This window comes from Neodiprion lecontei, chromosome 5, assembly GCF_021901455.1.
Source record: "Neodiprion lecontei isolate iyNeoLeco1 chromosome 5, iyNeoLeco1.1, whole genome shotgun sequence".
Lineage (NCBI taxonomy): Eukaryota > Metazoa > Arthropoda > Insecta > Hymenoptera > Diprionidae > Neodiprion > Neodiprion lecontei.
The window spans coordinates 3,240,666-3,258,709 of NC_060264.1; the positions used below are offsets into that span (position 1 = coordinate 3,240,666).

The window sequence follows — 18,044 nt, forward strand, 5'->3', positions numbered from 1 at the left end:
GGGGTGAATCGTATATGCTCTATGGTTTAAAGAGCGCTTCTTATCGACAATACATGGTACTGAAAATCTAGTAATAACTTGAGTAATACATTATCTGACAGCGCTAAAAACTCCCTAGGATAGAGGCAGAGGAGCTACTCACGAACTCAGTGGCGCAAAGGAGATATGAAATTGTTCGAATTCTTCACAGTACTGGGTATTAATACCGGAACGCACCGTAGGACACACCATTGCTACCAGTAGTTAAGAACAAAAGGTATCGTGCGTTGGGTCATCGGATAGTCAAGTAGATGGTCAGGAAGGTCCGGAAAGTCCTACGAAAGTCAAGGTTTACGTAAACAAGACTGTCAGATTCATAGTATTAATTTCAGGCACAAGTCATGCCTGGTACATAGTTTTGATTACTGGATTTCTAAAATGAATTTCAAAACTGTTGAGATAATTAAACTGCGAGTAATCTATCTCTACAACTCATATCAAGTGATACCTTGGTTGACCACTGAATTGTAAAATGTACCAAAGTTTGTTGTTCTTTTTCATATTCTTCGCATGATTATTATGCGTATACTCATTACTTCAATATCGGGTGAATAATTAATTCAAAACGATCTATGAATGGGTAAACCTGGGAAAAGTGCTAACGCTCTGTTCTTTAAATTTCAGCAATGGTTGTTAAAAAGCCTTCTTAGTCAACGATCTGCGGCAACTAATGGACAATATGCCTAACAAGCAAAATGCTAATGTCAAAGATTCGACATCAGTAATCAAACTGGATGTCTCGCCAAGGAAGGAACCAATTCAGAAAAGACAGAGAGACTCAAGTCTTGCTTTAAAGCCAAGTGCCAAACGGCAAAAGTTTAATAACAGAACTTACTACGAGAGTCCCTTGAAGCATTTAGGAAAAAGCATGTATACACAATTTTATGATCATTCAATCAAGTCTTTATAAATGTGCAACTGCATTCGCATTCACCATTGACAAATCCAAAGAATACAGTCTCATTATCATTTTTCAGAGATAGAACCAATTCGGCTGTAAGTCTAGATGAAAGCGTTGTTGTAATAGAAGATAACACAGACTTTCAAGCATCAAAGAGTTCAGCTAGCGCAAAAAGTAACAGTACACAATTGACTTGTCCCGATGACAGCATCATTATTTTGAGTGACAATGAAGAGATATCGGAGAAACAGATCAATATCGAAAAGAGAAATCGGAGAATTATTCACGACCAAGATTCGTCCACGGTAAATGCACAAGTGTCAGAGGTTGCATCAGTTGAAAAACGAACGATCAAGAAAAAGAATAGATTTCAATCCCGAATCACATCTCGCAAGGCCAAATATGGAGCTAAGACTATAGTTAGAAAAGTCAATTGTCAAAAAAAGCAAGATCTAATGCCAAAAATGCAACCTATATCAATTGACTCTGAAGATGAGAATATAAGTATGTTGAAAATCCATTCGCTACAGAGACTTGGGTAGATCTTGGGTTCTTGAGTAAAAACTAATCATTTCACTAATTTCGAAATGTTTTCAGTTCCTAATGATGACACCACCAAATCACAAGCAAAAATTGCAATTGACAACAATTCTGAAAGTCTTTGGACATCTAAGGATGTTTCTCCGCCAAATTTCCAGGGTGATGTTAAAGAGAGCACAAAAAATACCAAAACCAATAGTCTTCGCACAGGTGATAACAAGTCTTGAATATTATAAAAAATACTCCAGTTTTTCATAATATCTTCACCTTCTAGAGAAATAGAAGTGGCGTTTTCAATGTGACTAGAAATTGCATTAAAATCACATGATTTTTACTGACTGTTAATCGACCTTAAATCGTTATACACACCCTCTTCCAAGTCCAGAAAAATCGGAAATGTATTTCATTATTTTTGTCTTTGATGAATGTTATGTTGTAAAGCATTTACTGTTTTTTTTTATCTACTCTGTAGAAACCAACTACCTAGCACCGTAAATATTTGCGTATTTGGTTTTCATATTTTGCTGAACACTATCAAAAAGACACTCACAAAATGTCGGACCATTATGACCTATAGTAATTTTCAAAGTTGTATTACATTCTCTGATTGATCTTTTAATGCCAAAAATAATTTTTTGTATTTCTTGAAAGCATTCGTTTAAACAAAAACTAATTACAGAATCTACAATTCAGTCAGAAGCTACACCAGATGATATTTTAATAGTCTGGACACAAACCGAAAGATGTCATACAGCTGCAAAAGAACTTCCTTCACCATGTGAGGAACCTACAGAGGAACCTTCAAACCTAGAAGAAAGATCAGGCTTCTGTATAGATACAAAGGGCGATCCATCCAGTTTGCATCATTTGAATGAAAACAACAATAAAAGCGATAAGACAAAACAACAGCTAAACCCAAACTGGGCTAGATTCACGAAGTACCAATCCTCCGCAAATCTACCTGTAAAAAAACCAAACATTGGATTACATCAGCCTGAAGTAAATGCAGTTGGAAGATGTTACACCACAGAAATCGTTGTCAAACGACCTGGGAGCTTACGGGATATTGTCATTGATGGCAGCAACATTGCAATGGCGTAGGTTTACACAGTTGAATTATCACCACCAATCATTGCTATAAATGACAGACAGTGCATAAGGCTGTAAAAACTGTCATTGATTGCAGATACACAAATCACAAGTACTTCTCGGAAACTGGACTCAAGTTGGTAATAGATTACTTCAAATTAAGAGGCCATACTGTCAAAACCTTTATCCCCCAACATAAACGATCCATGAAGCACCAGCTGCTTGAGCAGCTTTATTCCGAAGGCATCGTGGTTTTCACACCTAGTCGATACATAGGAGGAAAAAGAATCAGTTCACATGATGACAGGTAAGCTTTTCTTCAATAATCTTTTATGCAATAATAATTGTATGAAATGTGGTTTCACTGCTATACAATTTTTGTTTCAATGGCAACTATAAGAATACAAGAAAAGGAAAATATTGCTATTTTTGACTGCATCAAACTTGAGATTGACGTAGAGAAATTTAAATGGCAGCATTTTTTTAAACTAATATTTTCCCATACTTTACAAATAAACATCTAATATTTCCATCAAAAGATATATTTTGGAATACGCTACAATGTGTGATGGGATAGTGGTTTCGCTGGACCAATACCGGGACTTGTACGCAGAGAAACCCGAGTGGAAAAATACAATTGAAAACCGTCTGTTAGTGCCTACCTTTGTCGGAAAATGCGTCATGTTTCCTGAAGATCCTCTAGGACGACGTGGTCCAAAACTCGAAGAATTCTTGAGGCATTAGCAACGATTGTGGTTTTTATGCCATAGGAGCACGAAATTGTATCAATATGGTAAAAAACAACGCTGTCAATCCGTAAATTTAATAGCTTATCTAACTTTTCATATTACAAGATTAATTAACAAATATGTGTTGGCCCAAATTTGGTAAGGCTGCGTGTTAGCGCTTGGATAAGGTATAATTTACATACGTTACATACATTGATGGAAACGTACAAGTAATTTTTATTTTCTTCTTTGGATGTCATTTCAGCGCTTGGTTGACAACAAATTACTATGATTTAATTTATTATCCAAGTTGATCTTATTCTTATATGAATACGTACTCAGATATTCTAAAGTAAATCCACATGTGTAATTTTCTGTTATACACATTTATAGAGTATTTCATATACAGTGACTTATTAGTTTGATATTGTTTACTTACAAAAGAGCTTCTTTAACCAATGTAGAAATATTTTTCGGTAAACTTGTTTGATATTCAGTACAATGCATATACCATATGAAGTGGCTGTCACAAATTATTTCCACCATCTATTGATGTAAGATGTAAGTATTCAAAGGAATAATCCGAATGCACAAACATATTTAAATGAAAATTCAATGGATATTCAACTTGGACCTGCCAAGCGGCATTAAAGGTGTCAGTATAGTAGCCTAATGTGTCAGATAGTGAGAACGGAAATTTTACCTTTGGTACATGTACGCACCACTGTTGGAAAGTTACATTCGAGTATGTTTTTCAGCCATCACGACAGGGTGTTTTGTTCCACGTGGGTCTCCAACACCATTTTCGTGACTGTCGCAATAACTCCATGCTCTCTTGAGCAGCCTTCTGGGCCTGGCGTTGCATTACAGTTGCATTGTCATTGCGTACACCTGATAAGATGCTGTCGTGTTGAAACGCCGTGCTGACCTCTGAAAAAAAATGAATGTGCAACCATGTGCTTAAACTAAAAGGAAAAAAATTATGCAAGAAAATACATACTTGATTTTGCAAATAATTTTTGTAAGACGTAGTTATCGTCTGAAGGTATAGGCTCGTCAATTTTTTGATGTCCAAAGCGTCTTCCAATAAGACAAGAGACGCGTTCTCCCTCAAATAGCGATGAGATTCTACGACTCTTTCTATTCTGTGAACGTTTTTTCTTGTGCCTTGACTCATGCTTTGGTTTATGTCCTTTGTCATTATCACCAATAGGCTCAACCTCGTCTGTCCGGTGATTTACAATTTCATATTCTCGACTCATCTGCGATTTCACTTTAGATTCAGTACTTCCGTTGAGTTCTGAAGGTGATTGAATATTACAATCATTTTCGATATTATTCACAGAAAGTTCTACGGTTGATGATTGTATATGTGAGCCATTTTCATTTATGTCAGGCACTGTTTTATCTAATAACTCAATGTTGTTTTCAATTTCGATATTAATTTTGTCATCCAGTATTATTGGTTGATGAATTTCATCAGGATCAATTGGCTCCAATTTTATTGCATCAGCAGCATGGTCCAGTTCTTTTTCTCCAACTCCACTCGTATCATTTACCAAAGATAAATCATGATCGTCTTCCATAGGTTTTATACTTTCGGCATCCGTACTAGTAATCTCAAGATAGTTACAATTCTTTGCGCTGCTTTTCGTTTTCACGTTTATAGGTGATCGATTTCCCCTGTCAGTACTTTTTTTTCTATTGATACTACTGGAACAGGTTTCAGTCGTTTTATTGTTGACTCCACTGCCCAAAGTCTTGGTCTTTTCGCAAATACTCTTACTCAGCTTGGCAGCCAACTTTCGCATTGCTTCTACTTTGTCTGAAGAGAAGCTTGGACTGCCTAGTGATAACTTGGAATGGTGAAATAATTTTTCCGATTCAGTTTGATCATTCCCAATTGGTTCATTCAATGAGAATAACTCTGTGAGATCTGACGTCCGGAACAATCTGCGCTGGCGGGGATCTTCCAACACTTTGTTGGAAAGCAGTTGCTTGAATATTTGGCGGTGATAAATCTGGAAGTTTCAATATTATAGTTTTTTATTTCGGTAGGTGCTTTATTTGAATTGAGCATATAAATTAACGGCACGAACTTTACCTTTTCTTCTATGGTGCCAGCAGTAATTAGTCTGTAAATGGTAACATTTTTCACCTGACCTATTCTCCAGGCACGTTCTCTGGCCTGTGCATCAGTTGCGGGATTCCAATCAGGATCATAAATGACAACACGATTTGCTCCTGTTAAATTTATTCCCAAACCTCCGACTCGTGTGGTTAGAATAAATACGAAATACGAAGTGTCCTAAAAAATATACACGTACAGTGATTTCCACCTGTACTTTTACAATCGAATAAGAAGTGAAAGAACGTTATTAACGTACTGACTTTATTGAATTTGCAAACATCTTGTTGCCTCTGAGACATTGGCGTAGTACCATCCATTCGTAAATATGAATAATTCTCATGCTGAACCAGAGTTTCTATGACAGCAAGCATCTATAAATATTGAACAGAAGGACATCATTTCGTTTCAAGCCACTGTTTATATTTGTAGCTGCTATCACATAAACGCAAGACTTTTTCTACCTTAAAAAGCATTCACCTGTCTACTCTGTGTGAAAAGTAATACTCTGTGCCCCTGTTTCTTCCATATCTTGAGTAAAGAGCGTACAACAGCCATTTTTCCAGCACGCTTCCAGTATCCAAAATTTTCTACATCGACGTCGATCACTTCTTCTTCATTTGAATGGTATTCATTTGGATCCTTTTTGTTCATTAAACAATATTAGCTCTATAATGTTCCACAGCTTCATTATCGATCTGTGTGAGATACTCACCATTTTATTATCGTACAGATAGAGATCCGGATGATTGCATATTTTTCTGAGTGCTGTCAAGGCAATAAGTAGCCGCGCCCTGTATCTACCGCTATCCCCGGAATTGCTACGCTCATGCAAGATGTATGAAACATCTTCCGATCTTAAGTAACCATTGTATAATGCTCGTTGCTCGTCCGTCAAACTGCAGAATAAGACCTAAGCATATCGGAGTTATAATTGCTCTGCAATCTTACTAAAATTTGAATGCTGAAGCGAAATATTTCTGAACTAATATTGCACTAAATATTTAGGCATGCCAAACCTGTTCGTTTTTTTCAGGTAAGCTGACATGATGCTGAACGTCACTTTTTGTTCTTCTTAGCATATAAGGAGTGATAGCATCATTCAACATTGTAGCCACGTTTAGTGCAGTAGCTTCCTGAAGGGAAGAAGCATTTGTGTAACCACCTCGGGTAATTGGAGCTGCAAAATGCTCCATAAAGGCAGGTAATGTACCCAGTTTACCTGGCAATATGAAATCGAAAAGTGACCATAATTCCCTCAATGAGTTTTGCATGGGACTCCCAGTTAGGATCAGACGATGAGGGGTGGAAAATCCTTTAACAACTTTTGTCACCTGCATTTGCAAAATTTGAACGCATTACCATAGATACAATATGTAACAAAGACAGAAATAGAAGAAGAAATTTATTAACGGTATTGAAACTAACCTTAGCCTCTGGATTTCGTATTTTGTGACCTTCGTCAAGAATTATATAATGCCATTCCATGTTGAGTAACAACTCTTTGTGGGTTAGAACACCGGTATAGGACGTTACCAGTATTCCTCCGCATTTCAGGCTTCGCACCAAAAGCTCGGGATCACCTGCAACATGATTGTATGCTCTAAGTGCAGAATTACCGCTCATTAAGCTCTATCGGGTGTTGACTTCAATTATTGATTTCTAAACTGCAACATTACACTACCTTTGTGAGTTCCCATGTGATGTAAGGTTGCAACTCTCAATGTTGGCCACCACTCATGGAAGTGTTTAACCCACTGTTCCAAGAGCGTAGCTGGACAAATTATGAGTGAGGGTCCCAGTCCTCGAAATCTGCATTTTGTAATAAAAATTGATGGAACGACAAATATGGGTGGATGGTTATGCTGCTTCATGTAACAAGGGAACTTACCTTCCACCATCTAACAATAACTCGCTACAATCTAGTCCAGCCAGGAAGGCAATAAGCTGTACTGTTTTTCCTAAGCCCATCTCATCGCCTAGCAAGCCACCCAAGTTTCGCCCATGTAATTCCCATAACCACTGTACAGAAACCTTTTGATACCTTGAAATAAATCGTATTGATTATTTAAACTGCATTACCAGTGCATGGAGTTGAAAACGTTTTACCTATACCAAGGTACTTACTTGTATAGTCTTTTCCAAACAGACATGGGAACTTTAAACAGATTATCGACCTTATGATACTCTTTTTCTTTTGGGAATCCGCTGCTCTCAACTCTTTGGCGGTAAATCCATTCATTGCCGTCATCCAAAACTGAAATTGTAATATAATTGAACATTTGTCTTCACATCAGTTTAAGATTGGTACAAATCGTGAAAAAAAGTTAAAGCAATACTTACATAATCTGTTGTAACCAGATTTTGTTTTTATATTGCGAACACTTTTCTTTGCTAAAGATCTTTTAGAATCGTCACCTGTTGAAGAAATTCTTGGTATAGGCTAATAGACTGGCGAAGAAATAAAATAAAGTAGCCCCCAAAGTAGTAAATACCTGCCCCCAAATCCAATTTGAAATTAAAACCAAGATTTTGTCAAGAAATGGAATGAATAACACATTCTTTCCTTAAGTATTCTTCTACATACGTATATATTCAATCTTTTAATACCAGAGTCTGGCTGCTCATCACTTGGTAAGTATTCGCTTCCAGACTCGGAATCCTCTTTACAAGTATCAGAATAGTCTGCAGCTTCAATATTGTCAACTCCAGTGGATGGACCAGCTTTGTTTTTTAAAGGCTTGTTTTTGCATTCCACATCGACCATAAATCTTCTTGTATTTCGTGGTAATGAATTATTCATGGCTTCTGCTACAGCACTGGCCTGATTGGACTGGTGAATAGCTACTTTGTTCTCTAAGTCGCCTCTTTTCATAATTTCAGGTTCTTTGAATTTTGTCCTTTTTTGAACATACTTGGACTTAGGATTGTTTGAAAGTTTTTGCTTCTTGCATAAATTTTTATCTTTCTCTTTGTTAGTTAGAGGGCGCTTTTTAGAGCATGGCTCTGTTGCCTTGCGTCTGGCAAGCTCAGCTTGTTGAAATATATACTGTTCCAAATCCAATAGCTGGGTCGTTTTGTTGAAAGTACTGAGGAAATGACACAGGTAGAGTACTTACGTCCTGTATTCCTTAGGGATTACAGAGTGGATTTTAAAACTTTTGTTTACCCTCCATTTTTTGGTTTTTGTGCAGCTCTAACAGATGCAGCTTGAAAAGGAGTGATTTCTCCCGACCGAACCTGATTAGCTAGTTCAGCCTTATCTGATACTAAAGATGCTTTCCTTGTGTCGACAAGTGTATCCTTCGTAGTAAGTGAAGCTTCAATTTGGTGTGAGATCTCAGCCAGGACGCTCGTTTCCGGACGTACCGTAATGATCTGTGGGTAAAATTATAGGTAAATAAGTACAATAAATTCCGTGATTGCACTGGATATATCGCTTGAGGTATTCTTGCGAAAATCAATCAAATTCACCCTGCGAAGTATAGAGTCGTCCTGAAGATCGCCATTCCGATCGTTCCTAGCTGACTTATCTTCAATATTCGGATGTATCTCGCTGCTTTCCATTGCGGAACTCATCTTGTTGAGCCGCGCTAATACTTACGACTACATAAATTCGATGGATTTCAATGTTTTACCGAAATGATTCACCGTTCTATTTTATCGCACGTGATGATTTATTTGTTATTTGACGGTGTTGGACATAACCTCTGGATACTGACATATGTATACGCCACAGACTCAATGAGCATGCAGATACACCGTCAAGCTTTCTCACCCAGGATCCTGGACAAAAATGGGATTGTCCATAACTATCTTTAGACTAACAACTAGTGTGCGTAAACGGGGATTTTTTCCGGGAAATACCAATCTATTACACCAGTTAGGCAGACTTTTACCAGCATATTAGGAACTCAAGTGCCACTTGTCTATATTCCAGCGATTAATTAACAGTGACGCATGCAGGTGATACACGGTGCCAACGAATTCAGACGTACTCTGAATTTGTTGACGGTGCACTCTGAGAGAAATTTCTCCAGTTTTTGCCAAATACTAAAGGTATCAAAGGAGGGGACACGTAACAGTAGTGCTCAGTGCAACTACATGAAACCGTGGTTAAATAATTATCAACAATAACCGAAGTAAATTTTTTATTTTTAAATTCATAGAATTTCCAAGTCACCTAGGTGAGTCGCTTTTGAGCCAATCTAAATTCGATACAATACAAAATGCTCAGCAAAAAAAAAAAAAAAAACTGGTTTCCCCCTTTTCTACTTACTGTCAATTTTTCTTTAATTTTTTACCAATGTCAGCAGGATCTTACTGCAATACCAATAAAGATGAACAAAACTGCTGAAATAATGAATTAACATACATACATACATAAGGTTTTAATTTGGGGACAATGGATTGTAACTGATTATGGTAGCAAGAATACATTCACACCCAAACCCACTTTGGAGTTGTCATGCCAAAGTTGAAGGTTTCTGGATGACCACAGTGAGGCTCGTTTGGAAATGTTCTAGTCCAATTAAATGCCGGAATTTTGTTAGAAAAATTTGGCCCTGAATAAACCTGGAAGTTCTCAATTCCATCTATGCCAGCTGTGACAATTTTAGCGTCGATAACACCAACAGGGAACGGTTGGGCATAGAGATCACCTCTGAAAGCGAAAATTTCTACTAGATCGGTACCCGATGTCATGCTAAAGTTGTTAAAAACAGCATGGGCGTCTGGAACGTGACCGTGCATTAGATCAGCGATTTCGCTTGCTGTCGTTATATTTGCCAGTTGCCTTGCAATCTCATTACTCCTAACGCTGGCAGCATCACGTGAATCACCAGCGACCTGGCGAATTTCCTTAAACATCGGCGCCCCAGTGCAGGACACAAAGCCAACATTAACAAAGTCCTTCGAATAGTCAACAGCATGTGTTATGCTTGGAAGCTGTTCAACCAGCCAAACTGAGTTTAGCCGCGGATCAACAGCTAACCATTGACGGCTCGCTGTTCCACCGTTGTAAAGCGCCAAATGTCTGGACCAAGTAAGACCGTCGGTAGCAAGACGATTTGCTGACATCACCCGCACTGCAAGCATTAACTGTAAGGAATTACATTTTGGTTCATTTTTGTCCATAATTTGTACAAATATCGATACTGGTGCGTTAAATTTCAACTTTACGCACCTGATTTTTCAGAATCGGCTGACTCCAAATACCATGATCACCAATCGCCAGAGGTGTTCCCGCTACTAACAGTTCTCGACCTTCATTCTCAATAATGAAATATTCATCCTGTGATGACAATGCTCCAGGATATGATGTCATGACGATCGATCGACCAGGTACCACCTGAGAATTTTCGGATGGGGAAAGATGGTACCCTAAATCGTATCTTTTGAGAAGCCTCAACATTTTGCCATATCTGTAAATACAATCTTGTGTTATCTTGGGATCTAAATGATAAATTATTATTCTTCAGCAAATGATTTTAAATTAACTATCTGCCATACATTGTACATACTCATATTAATCCATGCTTGCATGAAAGTATAAATAATCGAGTTATATACGCGATTTTGTCATTGTAACTACAGACGTCATAATAATAATGATTTTCGTAGATTTTCCAGTCATGCGACAACTCTGATTTAAAACATTTAAGATTCTCACGGTGCTGCGGTGTTGTGTGCCAATGTGATCTGGGGTTCTCCATTGGTTTTGTTGAACAATTTGAGAAAGGCCATTCCTGCAAGATCTGCATTGACTTTCGATTTATTGACGGTGTCTTCAAGATAAGGCAGATCAGATGCCATGGCGAGCCACAGAAAATCTTCAGATGGAATTTCCACTGTCTTTCTACTGCGACGAACGGCAAACTTCCAGCCAGCTTCCATCCCAGCAAGTTGAGTGTAGAACAAACTTACCTACAATTTCATGAAATTTATGTAAAAAAAAAGGATATCATTTTCAGCTTTTGCACGTTTTTTCACTGAAGGGTTTTCAACAACGGGCTAATATTTAGAGAACACACCATGTGCCAGTACGGATCCTTGGCTGCCAATACTTCAGCACGCTTTCGATGGTATTCCCGATTTTCTTTAAGATGGTGACGAATTTTTTCACACATCGATTCTTGTGTGGAGCATGGCGCTTCAATTGTGTTATGCCAATGGTGATGAATTAACTGCCAAGTCAAGCTACCCTCCAGAAGGCCGGTGGAGTATGCCTGAACCGTATCTGGATAATCTTCAGAAGATTTTATCTCGATGACTGACCAGCTGAAATGAAACATGGCACAATGTGATCGTTTTCAAATTACTCTAAAAATCCCATACTTTTCTAAAGAATATTCTATTAGTGAAGACAACAATGATCAAACAGCGTGTGTCTGTGAATAGGTATGATATTGTATGATATCTACCCTGTATGGTGTATTCCGGTTCTATAATATGCACGAGCAGCGCCAGATGGAATAGCTTCCAGATCATTTCCTTGTCCCCAAAAATCTATTCTGTATGCTCCATTCTGTTTCCAGGTAACAGTTGCCGCGTACGTACCATCGTTCTCAACACTAGAACGATAATTAAAATGTCCAATTATATTCTACATATAGATCTACATAATCACACGCGTTGTAGAAAACAAATGTGTTTACAAACTTTGCAGCACTGTAGAACTAGAAAGGGACTTGGACTTGTTAAAATACATTTGGCTATGCGGATTTTACTTTCAATTTGTGTAAGCCTTTTGAAATTTTGGAAACTTTGATGTTTTGAATATTTAGATGACGAAGATGAACAAAAACAAGGGGACCTTGTATATACGTACTGCCCAAACTCGCCAAGGATGATGGCCCCTATGCCCAGGAGGGCAACGGCGCCAAGTATGTATGTGGAAATGCGAGTTTGCAGCCACGAGGCTCCGACCACCTTCAGCATGGCTCATTAGTATAAGCAACACACCTTGGTCCAAAAGGAAATTAAAAAAAAAATCACAGCACTGCGTTCTCAACCCATCGATTACAAGCTTTGACGCCCAGTCGTGGCCTCTTCCTTTGAGAAGTTGCCTCCGTAGTTCTCCTTGCGGCTGATTATACTCTCTGTGAATCAAACAAATGTGCGATGGCAATCGTTATTTGCTTGGCCAACTCTAGTTTTTAAATCTGATTGCATCGAAATTTCGGATATTCCATATTTTCGTCGTAAAATTGTCTAGAATTTTCAGCATATAATTCAATATTCAACTTCCCTATACCTGATAGATCCCTAAGACGCAATAATTATTACTTCTTTCTTTCTGCAACGGATACCAACTCGTCGCTCGTTTCACCATCAGTGCGACTTGCGAGTGTGTGCAATAAATACACAGTTCGGCTAAAAATTTATAATCCTAATCTCTATCACATCAAGACGAAATCTAAATGTACATTTCAATATAACTGAAGTTTTCCCAAGTTGTGTCTAGAATTTAAAGCATCATGCCTTATTAACACACACATGTTGCGGCAACTAAACGTCTGGACTATTTTATTTTATACATTATGTAATTGTGTTGATATTAATAAATAAATAAATAAACAAATAAATACAAATATACTGAATTGTTCCTGAAGAATCAATTGACCGTTATTCTTCCAGAGTCTGTTACTTGCCTGCCGAATTCAAAAAGTGAAAATGAGAGACGATGGAAAAATTACATATATAAAGACAACTGTCCACTGCAAACCAAATTTAAGAATGCGTGAAGACAATCGTTTGAAATTCAGGATAGGAAATTATGCTCTGGTCTATTAATAATTATATCACGATTTCGTGATGATGGAAGAAGGCAATTATTATTAAGAGCTTATTCTATAATAAGTTGAAATTTTCGCGTTTAATAAATGAAAAATTGGTATAAATCGATAAAGCAAATATTGCAATCCTGTAACCGGCTATCAATTTATAATTAAACTCGATAAAAATAAATTCTCACACTGATCGAAGTAACAGACGCGATACGATTCCGGAGTTTCTTTCGAGCCGTGTTATTTCTATTCGTCCAAGCCCGAACGAGTGAAGATCGTAATGAGAGAGCCGTATTTGCGATATATCCACATTGATCGTTATACAAATATGTACACATGCACACACTTACGTATATACAAAACGTACAGGGGTAAGTGTATGCATGTACGTCTGGCTGAGGTGTTCTGCATGAAGGTATAATGAATATATTACAATATTCTCGGAATGTTACACGTGATCTTCTCCGTATATACAGATAACGCAAAAAATAGGTGTAGAACACGGTTATACGAGTAGATCAGGTATATACTTATATATCATACATTGAAGCATAACGTATAGGTATCGTTCTACTAGATTGACCGTGATAAATCAGCTTATGTAATATCATATACTAATTTTTTCGAATACTAAGCGGCAGGAAGCGACTGCGAATTATAACTACTACCGCATGCGTATAACGTACGCGTCACGGAGGGTTAAAAATAAATACTTAAATATGTAGTACTAATTGACCTCAGATACTTCTAAACAGCTTTAAACGAATTTACAGCTTGTAAAACCTTCCTGGAGCCTTCAGGCCACGTGTAACTGCGATACATAATCTTTCTTATTAATGTTTCTATGCCTTTTTTCTCCCTTTCCTGTCCACTTCCATATTTCTATATTACCTTTATATTTTAACCGCAACGCAGACGATAATTAGTGTACAAATAGAGCTGTAAGCCGTACATAACAATTCTCGAGAAAAATCGTATTATGTAAAGTAATACGAGGTTGAAGTTGGTGTAAAATTGTCGTTACGAAACATTGCGGGAAAAAAAATTCCTATTTTCTTAATATTACAATGATTTTTAAGGAACTAAAACTTCCAAATATGAATGTGTTTTGTTTTATTACGGTTCACGGAATTTCAGACAATTCCGAAATGGCGAAATAACAGTTTTTCCTCAGCATGAATCGTTACGATAACGTTACTAACTTCAATATGATATGGCAATCGGGTATATCATCTTTCGCGTAAAATCGGGTTTACATTTAAAATAAGCAGATATAACGTATGTAGAGTTTGAAAATTATAGTTTCCTTCCTAATTAGCTTGACGGTGTACCGTGATAAACATGTTTATACATTTAAAGAATCTCGGAAAAGTGTTTACACCTATAAGCAAGTTGGACAAATTCATTTTCAAAAAATAATTTTCGTTTGTAAAATACGTGTGCCCTGTGTGAAGTCAGAAATTATAAGCGCGATATTTCGCAAGTAACAAAATCCACAAGTCAATCCATATATCAGCATTATATTTGACCCTTGAAACCGTTCACGTTTTCTATGAAAACTTTTCTCATCTCGTATGTATATCTCTTTCAGTTTTCGATGTATGCACTTAGGATCCTCGTTCTGCAATTTCGATATAAAAATCATAATCTGACTAAAACCTGTACCGAATAATTTTACGCGTAATTTATGTACTTCAATTAATTCTAACCATTACCGACGATCTGTGAATTACGCACACGCCGGTGACGTAACACGAATTTTTGTAAATAAGAACGTGATTCAACACTGATAACAAGATACCTACTGAGTATAATTTCAACCAAACATGCATGATGACGAACAGCTTCACGTGATCGAATTATCGGTTATAGATTCTTGCTCATTCCTAAAATACTATAATTCGTACATCATTGCTCTCGAATAATACATACACTGTGTCGAAAATATTTTCCAATCACACCGATACAACAATTATTGTATCTGAAAAAACCAACTCACGTGTATTATACCTGGAATAAAATTGATCGATCGTGAAGCTCTCATTATACACAAATATAGTAGTACGAAACAATCGCGTGGTGTAATTTGCAGTTGAGTCAATTGATAGCCGATGTAGAACGACTACAGCTATATTAATCACTAGACTCACAATAAGTTACCACTAACGGCGCGTTGCCGATAAATATATTCTGCTTGCAACAAAAACGAGTTCGATTCAAAGTCACGTATTTATACTTATAAATATAATATATATATAATACGCGCGTATTTTATATACCGTACGATTCGCAACGTTGCTAATAAATACTGTACATGTTGCAAAAAGTGAAGACAACGTGTCCGTTGTAGATCCCTGTAGAAAAAGGCATGCAAAAATGTGTTTCATGATTGCGAGAGCAAAAACTTTAGCCTACATAATAAGCATGATTTGCAAAATGCAGAGGACTGCACATTACAACTGTTGCCGAGAGCTAGGAGACTCGTCGCGAAAAGAAGTCTGCGCGTGTAAGTATAATGAAACATGAAAGTTTTTCAAGGAGACTTTATTGACTGATTTCTTCCACTTGACCAGACGCGAGTCGAACGTGTATTAAGTATAACTATAAGTAAATACGTATGTTGTTTCATTCTATTTCTACGCCGTCGCGTCTCGACGCGCAGCACCAACATGCATAAATTTAGAACAGCGATCGCCGACGAATAAAAAAAAAATAAAAAAAAATAAAAAAAAAACATACCGTTGCAAATGAATAAGTACTAACTTCTGCCAAAGTACAGTTTTCCACCTTATCTTAAACCCCTCGCGTAACGGGTTTAACCCTTTGAGTCACAGATTATTGTACCAAGTTAACTTTTATAACAACATAATAGTTTTTGCTTTTGGGGTAGCTGATTACGAATCTGAAAGCAGATTTCGAAAATTCAAAGTGGTGAATCCAATATGGTGGAGGAAAATTTCAAATTTAATCAAATCCGGTAAAACACTCTATGCAAGGGTTTTCGGGGTAACTGATTGGATCCACCATACTGAATTTTCAAAATTTGATTACAGATTGGTAATCAGCAGCCTCAAAAATCTATGAACAGAATTTTTTTTCCGGATTCGATCGAATTTGAAATTTTCGTCCGCCATCTTGAATTTACAAAATCCGATTTTAGTTTCGTAATCAGCGACACTAAAATCTTTTAATTTATATAAAACATTTATACGTGTAGAGGGTTAACTTTCTCGGAAATAAATTATTCCTTAAATTTTCCCGATCTTTGTCAATCGAATTTGTTGTCAACAATAATAATTTACATTACATCGCAACAATTACTCTCGATTATTGAAAACCCACTAGTTTACTATCAGAAATAGCAAAAACATCGTAAAGAAATATGTTTAAAAGTTCTCTAAATATCCCAAAAAAAAAACTATGTAAAATAGGTGGTAAGAATACTTATCAATACGATTCAATTTCGCCATTCGATGTAAATATATGTATACGTTTTTTATATTTTATCGCGGGAGTAAATGTTTGAGGAAAAAAAAAAATTATAACCGTGAGAGATAAGTGAGCACTGGTCCGTCTGCTTGATAAAAATATCAGCATCTTTTACGAAGTATTTCACCTATAATATTGCCAGTTGTAAGAAGAGTATAGGAGAGGATTAATTTCAATGACGTAGCCGCAATTGAAACCTGATTCTATTTTTAGCATGTGGACTCCGAAGGCTTGCCCGTACGGTTAATTATTATCTATATCACACCATGTTTAAGATGAAATGACATCGGAGTCACAACTATGACGATTAGACGAAACGTGATTAGATTTCAAGCGGTTAACGCGTGCCGGGAGTTCAGCTTCCTCCGCTTTGTATTTCGCTTATTATTTTCCGAGTGCATCAACCGGCGCAATGCAACGCTCCTGTCGGCTCGAGACTTTGGCCCTCAGGAGGTCTCAAGGTGAAACGTTCGGTCGTCTGTCGGTCAGCTGGTTTGGGGGGCCGCTATTCATGTATGACGTGATTCGAGAGCTTTGACTCCACGTGAATAGGTTACCGACGCGTCGTCTAGCGCCGGACGAGTATTCAAACGAGCTTTTTGAAATGGTAAACGAATCGCTTCGCGTTTAAAGGATTACATATGCAAAAGTGTGTTGTATTGCAAGTAAGCTAACACGACGTAAGCTTACAGTCTGTTAGATTACGCGCTGCTTCGTCCCGCACATCAATTAAAGAATCAACTAACAAGTGGAATAACTGAGAAAAAAAACTACATTACTAATTCTTAGCGTTACGCTTCGAGTAAATAACATAAATGGTTCACAATTACTACCCATATTATATTACCCGCGAATCATTGGGTTAAAGAAAATTCTATCTACACAGTGACGCGTGATCTCGCGCGTGACTCAACGCCACGTGTAAAATTGATGTCACGAAGGTTAACGATTACAGTATTATACGGTAACGTTTAACTCGTTGATCGCAAAAATGATGATACGATATACACATACAACAGTTTTAAATAAATCGAAAACAGAAACGTGAGAAAAATTTTTACAAATAATCTTTCATTATTCTCTTACATATATAATACACGGTAATTCTTTTCAATTTAATCTTACCTAAGGGAGTCGAAGTTGTTGCTGGTCACGCGCAGAGACAAGGAGAATCAATCGGCACATAGAGATTACATTCCTCACGCAAGAAGTCGGTCGCGGGATGTGCCTCCAACCGTTCACAAGTTTCTCCGACACTGACTGATGCGAGACGCGGAACGAAGTTTCGCTGGAACCGTCTTCCCCCCCCCCCCCCCCCCCCCCAACGCTAGACAACCCGCATC

General features: G+C 37.4%; 3 protein-coding genes and 1 long non-coding RNA gene across 11 annotated transcripts; 2 read left to right on the forward strand and 2 right to left on the reverse strand.

Annotated features, from left to right (window-relative positions):
- Positions 1-162: 162 nt before the first annotated feature.
- LOC107217300 (NEDD4-binding protein 1) lies at positions 163-9,969 on the forward strand. Of its 7 annotated transcripts, none has more exons than XM_046740469.1 (8): positions 228-586; positions 664-909; positions 1,017-1,444; positions 1,538-1,690; positions 2,160-2,577; positions 2,667-2,876; positions 3,109-3,362; positions 8,620-9,969. In XM_046740469.1, the coding sequence occupies exons 2-7, from the start codon at positions 710-712 to the stop codon at positions 3,311-3,313; spliced, it is 1,614 nt and encodes a 537-aa protein (XP_046596425.1). In that variant the 5' UTR covers positions 228-586; positions 664-709; the 3' UTR covers positions 3,314-3,362; positions 8,620-9,969. The 7 variants fall into 7 exon arrangements, with proteins under 7 accessions (XP_046596426.1, XP_015510285.1, XP_046596425.1 ...); XM_046740467.1 differs by lacking the exon at positions 8,620-9,969 and adding an exon at positions 6,462-6,597; XM_046740466.1 differs by lacking the exon at positions 8,620-9,969 and adding an exon at positions 4,056-4,220.
- LOC107217327 (DNA excision repair protein ERCC-6) lies at positions 3,423-9,040 on the reverse strand. The gene is made up of 15 exons (XM_015654827.2): positions 8,900-9,040; positions 8,595-8,803; positions 8,036-8,514; positions 7,769-7,843; positions 7,553-7,682; positions 7,317-7,469; positions 7,110-7,237; positions 6,854-7,008; positions 6,445-6,759; positions 6,141-6,338; positions 5,906-6,067; positions 5,689-5,799; positions 5,402-5,605; positions 4,298-5,318; positions 3,423-4,227 (listed from the first exon to the last, which is right to left on the reverse strand). The coding sequence occupies exons 1-15, from the start codon at positions 9,002-9,004 to the stop codon at positions 4,052-4,054; spliced, it is 3,621 nt and encodes a 1,206-aa protein (XP_015510313.2). The 5' UTR covers positions 9,005-9,040; the 3' UTR covers positions 3,423-4,051.
- On the reverse strand, positions 9,560-17,983 carry LOC107217363 (putative phospholipase B-like lamina ancestor). 2 transcript variants are annotated; one of them, XM_046740464.1, is made up of 6 exons: positions 17,827-17,983; positions 12,255-12,525; positions 11,458-11,704; positions 11,097-11,350; positions 10,611-10,848; positions 9,560-10,525 (listed from the first exon to the last, which is right to left on the reverse strand). In XM_046740464.1, the coding sequence occupies exons 2-6, from the start codon at positions 12,362-12,364 to the stop codon at positions 9,866-9,868; spliced, it is 1,509 nt and encodes a 502-aa protein (XP_046596420.1). In that variant the 5' UTR covers positions 12,365-12,525; positions 17,827-17,983; the 3' UTR covers positions 9,560-9,865. The 2 variants fall into 2 exon arrangements, with proteins under 2 accessions (XP_046596420.1, XP_046596419.1); XM_046740463.1 differs by lacking the exon at positions 17,827-17,983 and adding an exon at positions 11,848-11,997 and having other exon boundaries at positions 12,255-12,396.
- Positions 11,687-12,401, forward strand: LOC124294587. The gene is made up of 2 exons (XR_006904491.1): positions 11,687-11,824; positions 12,211-12,401. It is a non-coding gene; the product is annotated as an uncharacterized LOC124294587 (long non-coding RNA).
- Positions 17,984-18,044: the final 61 nt, after the last annotated feature.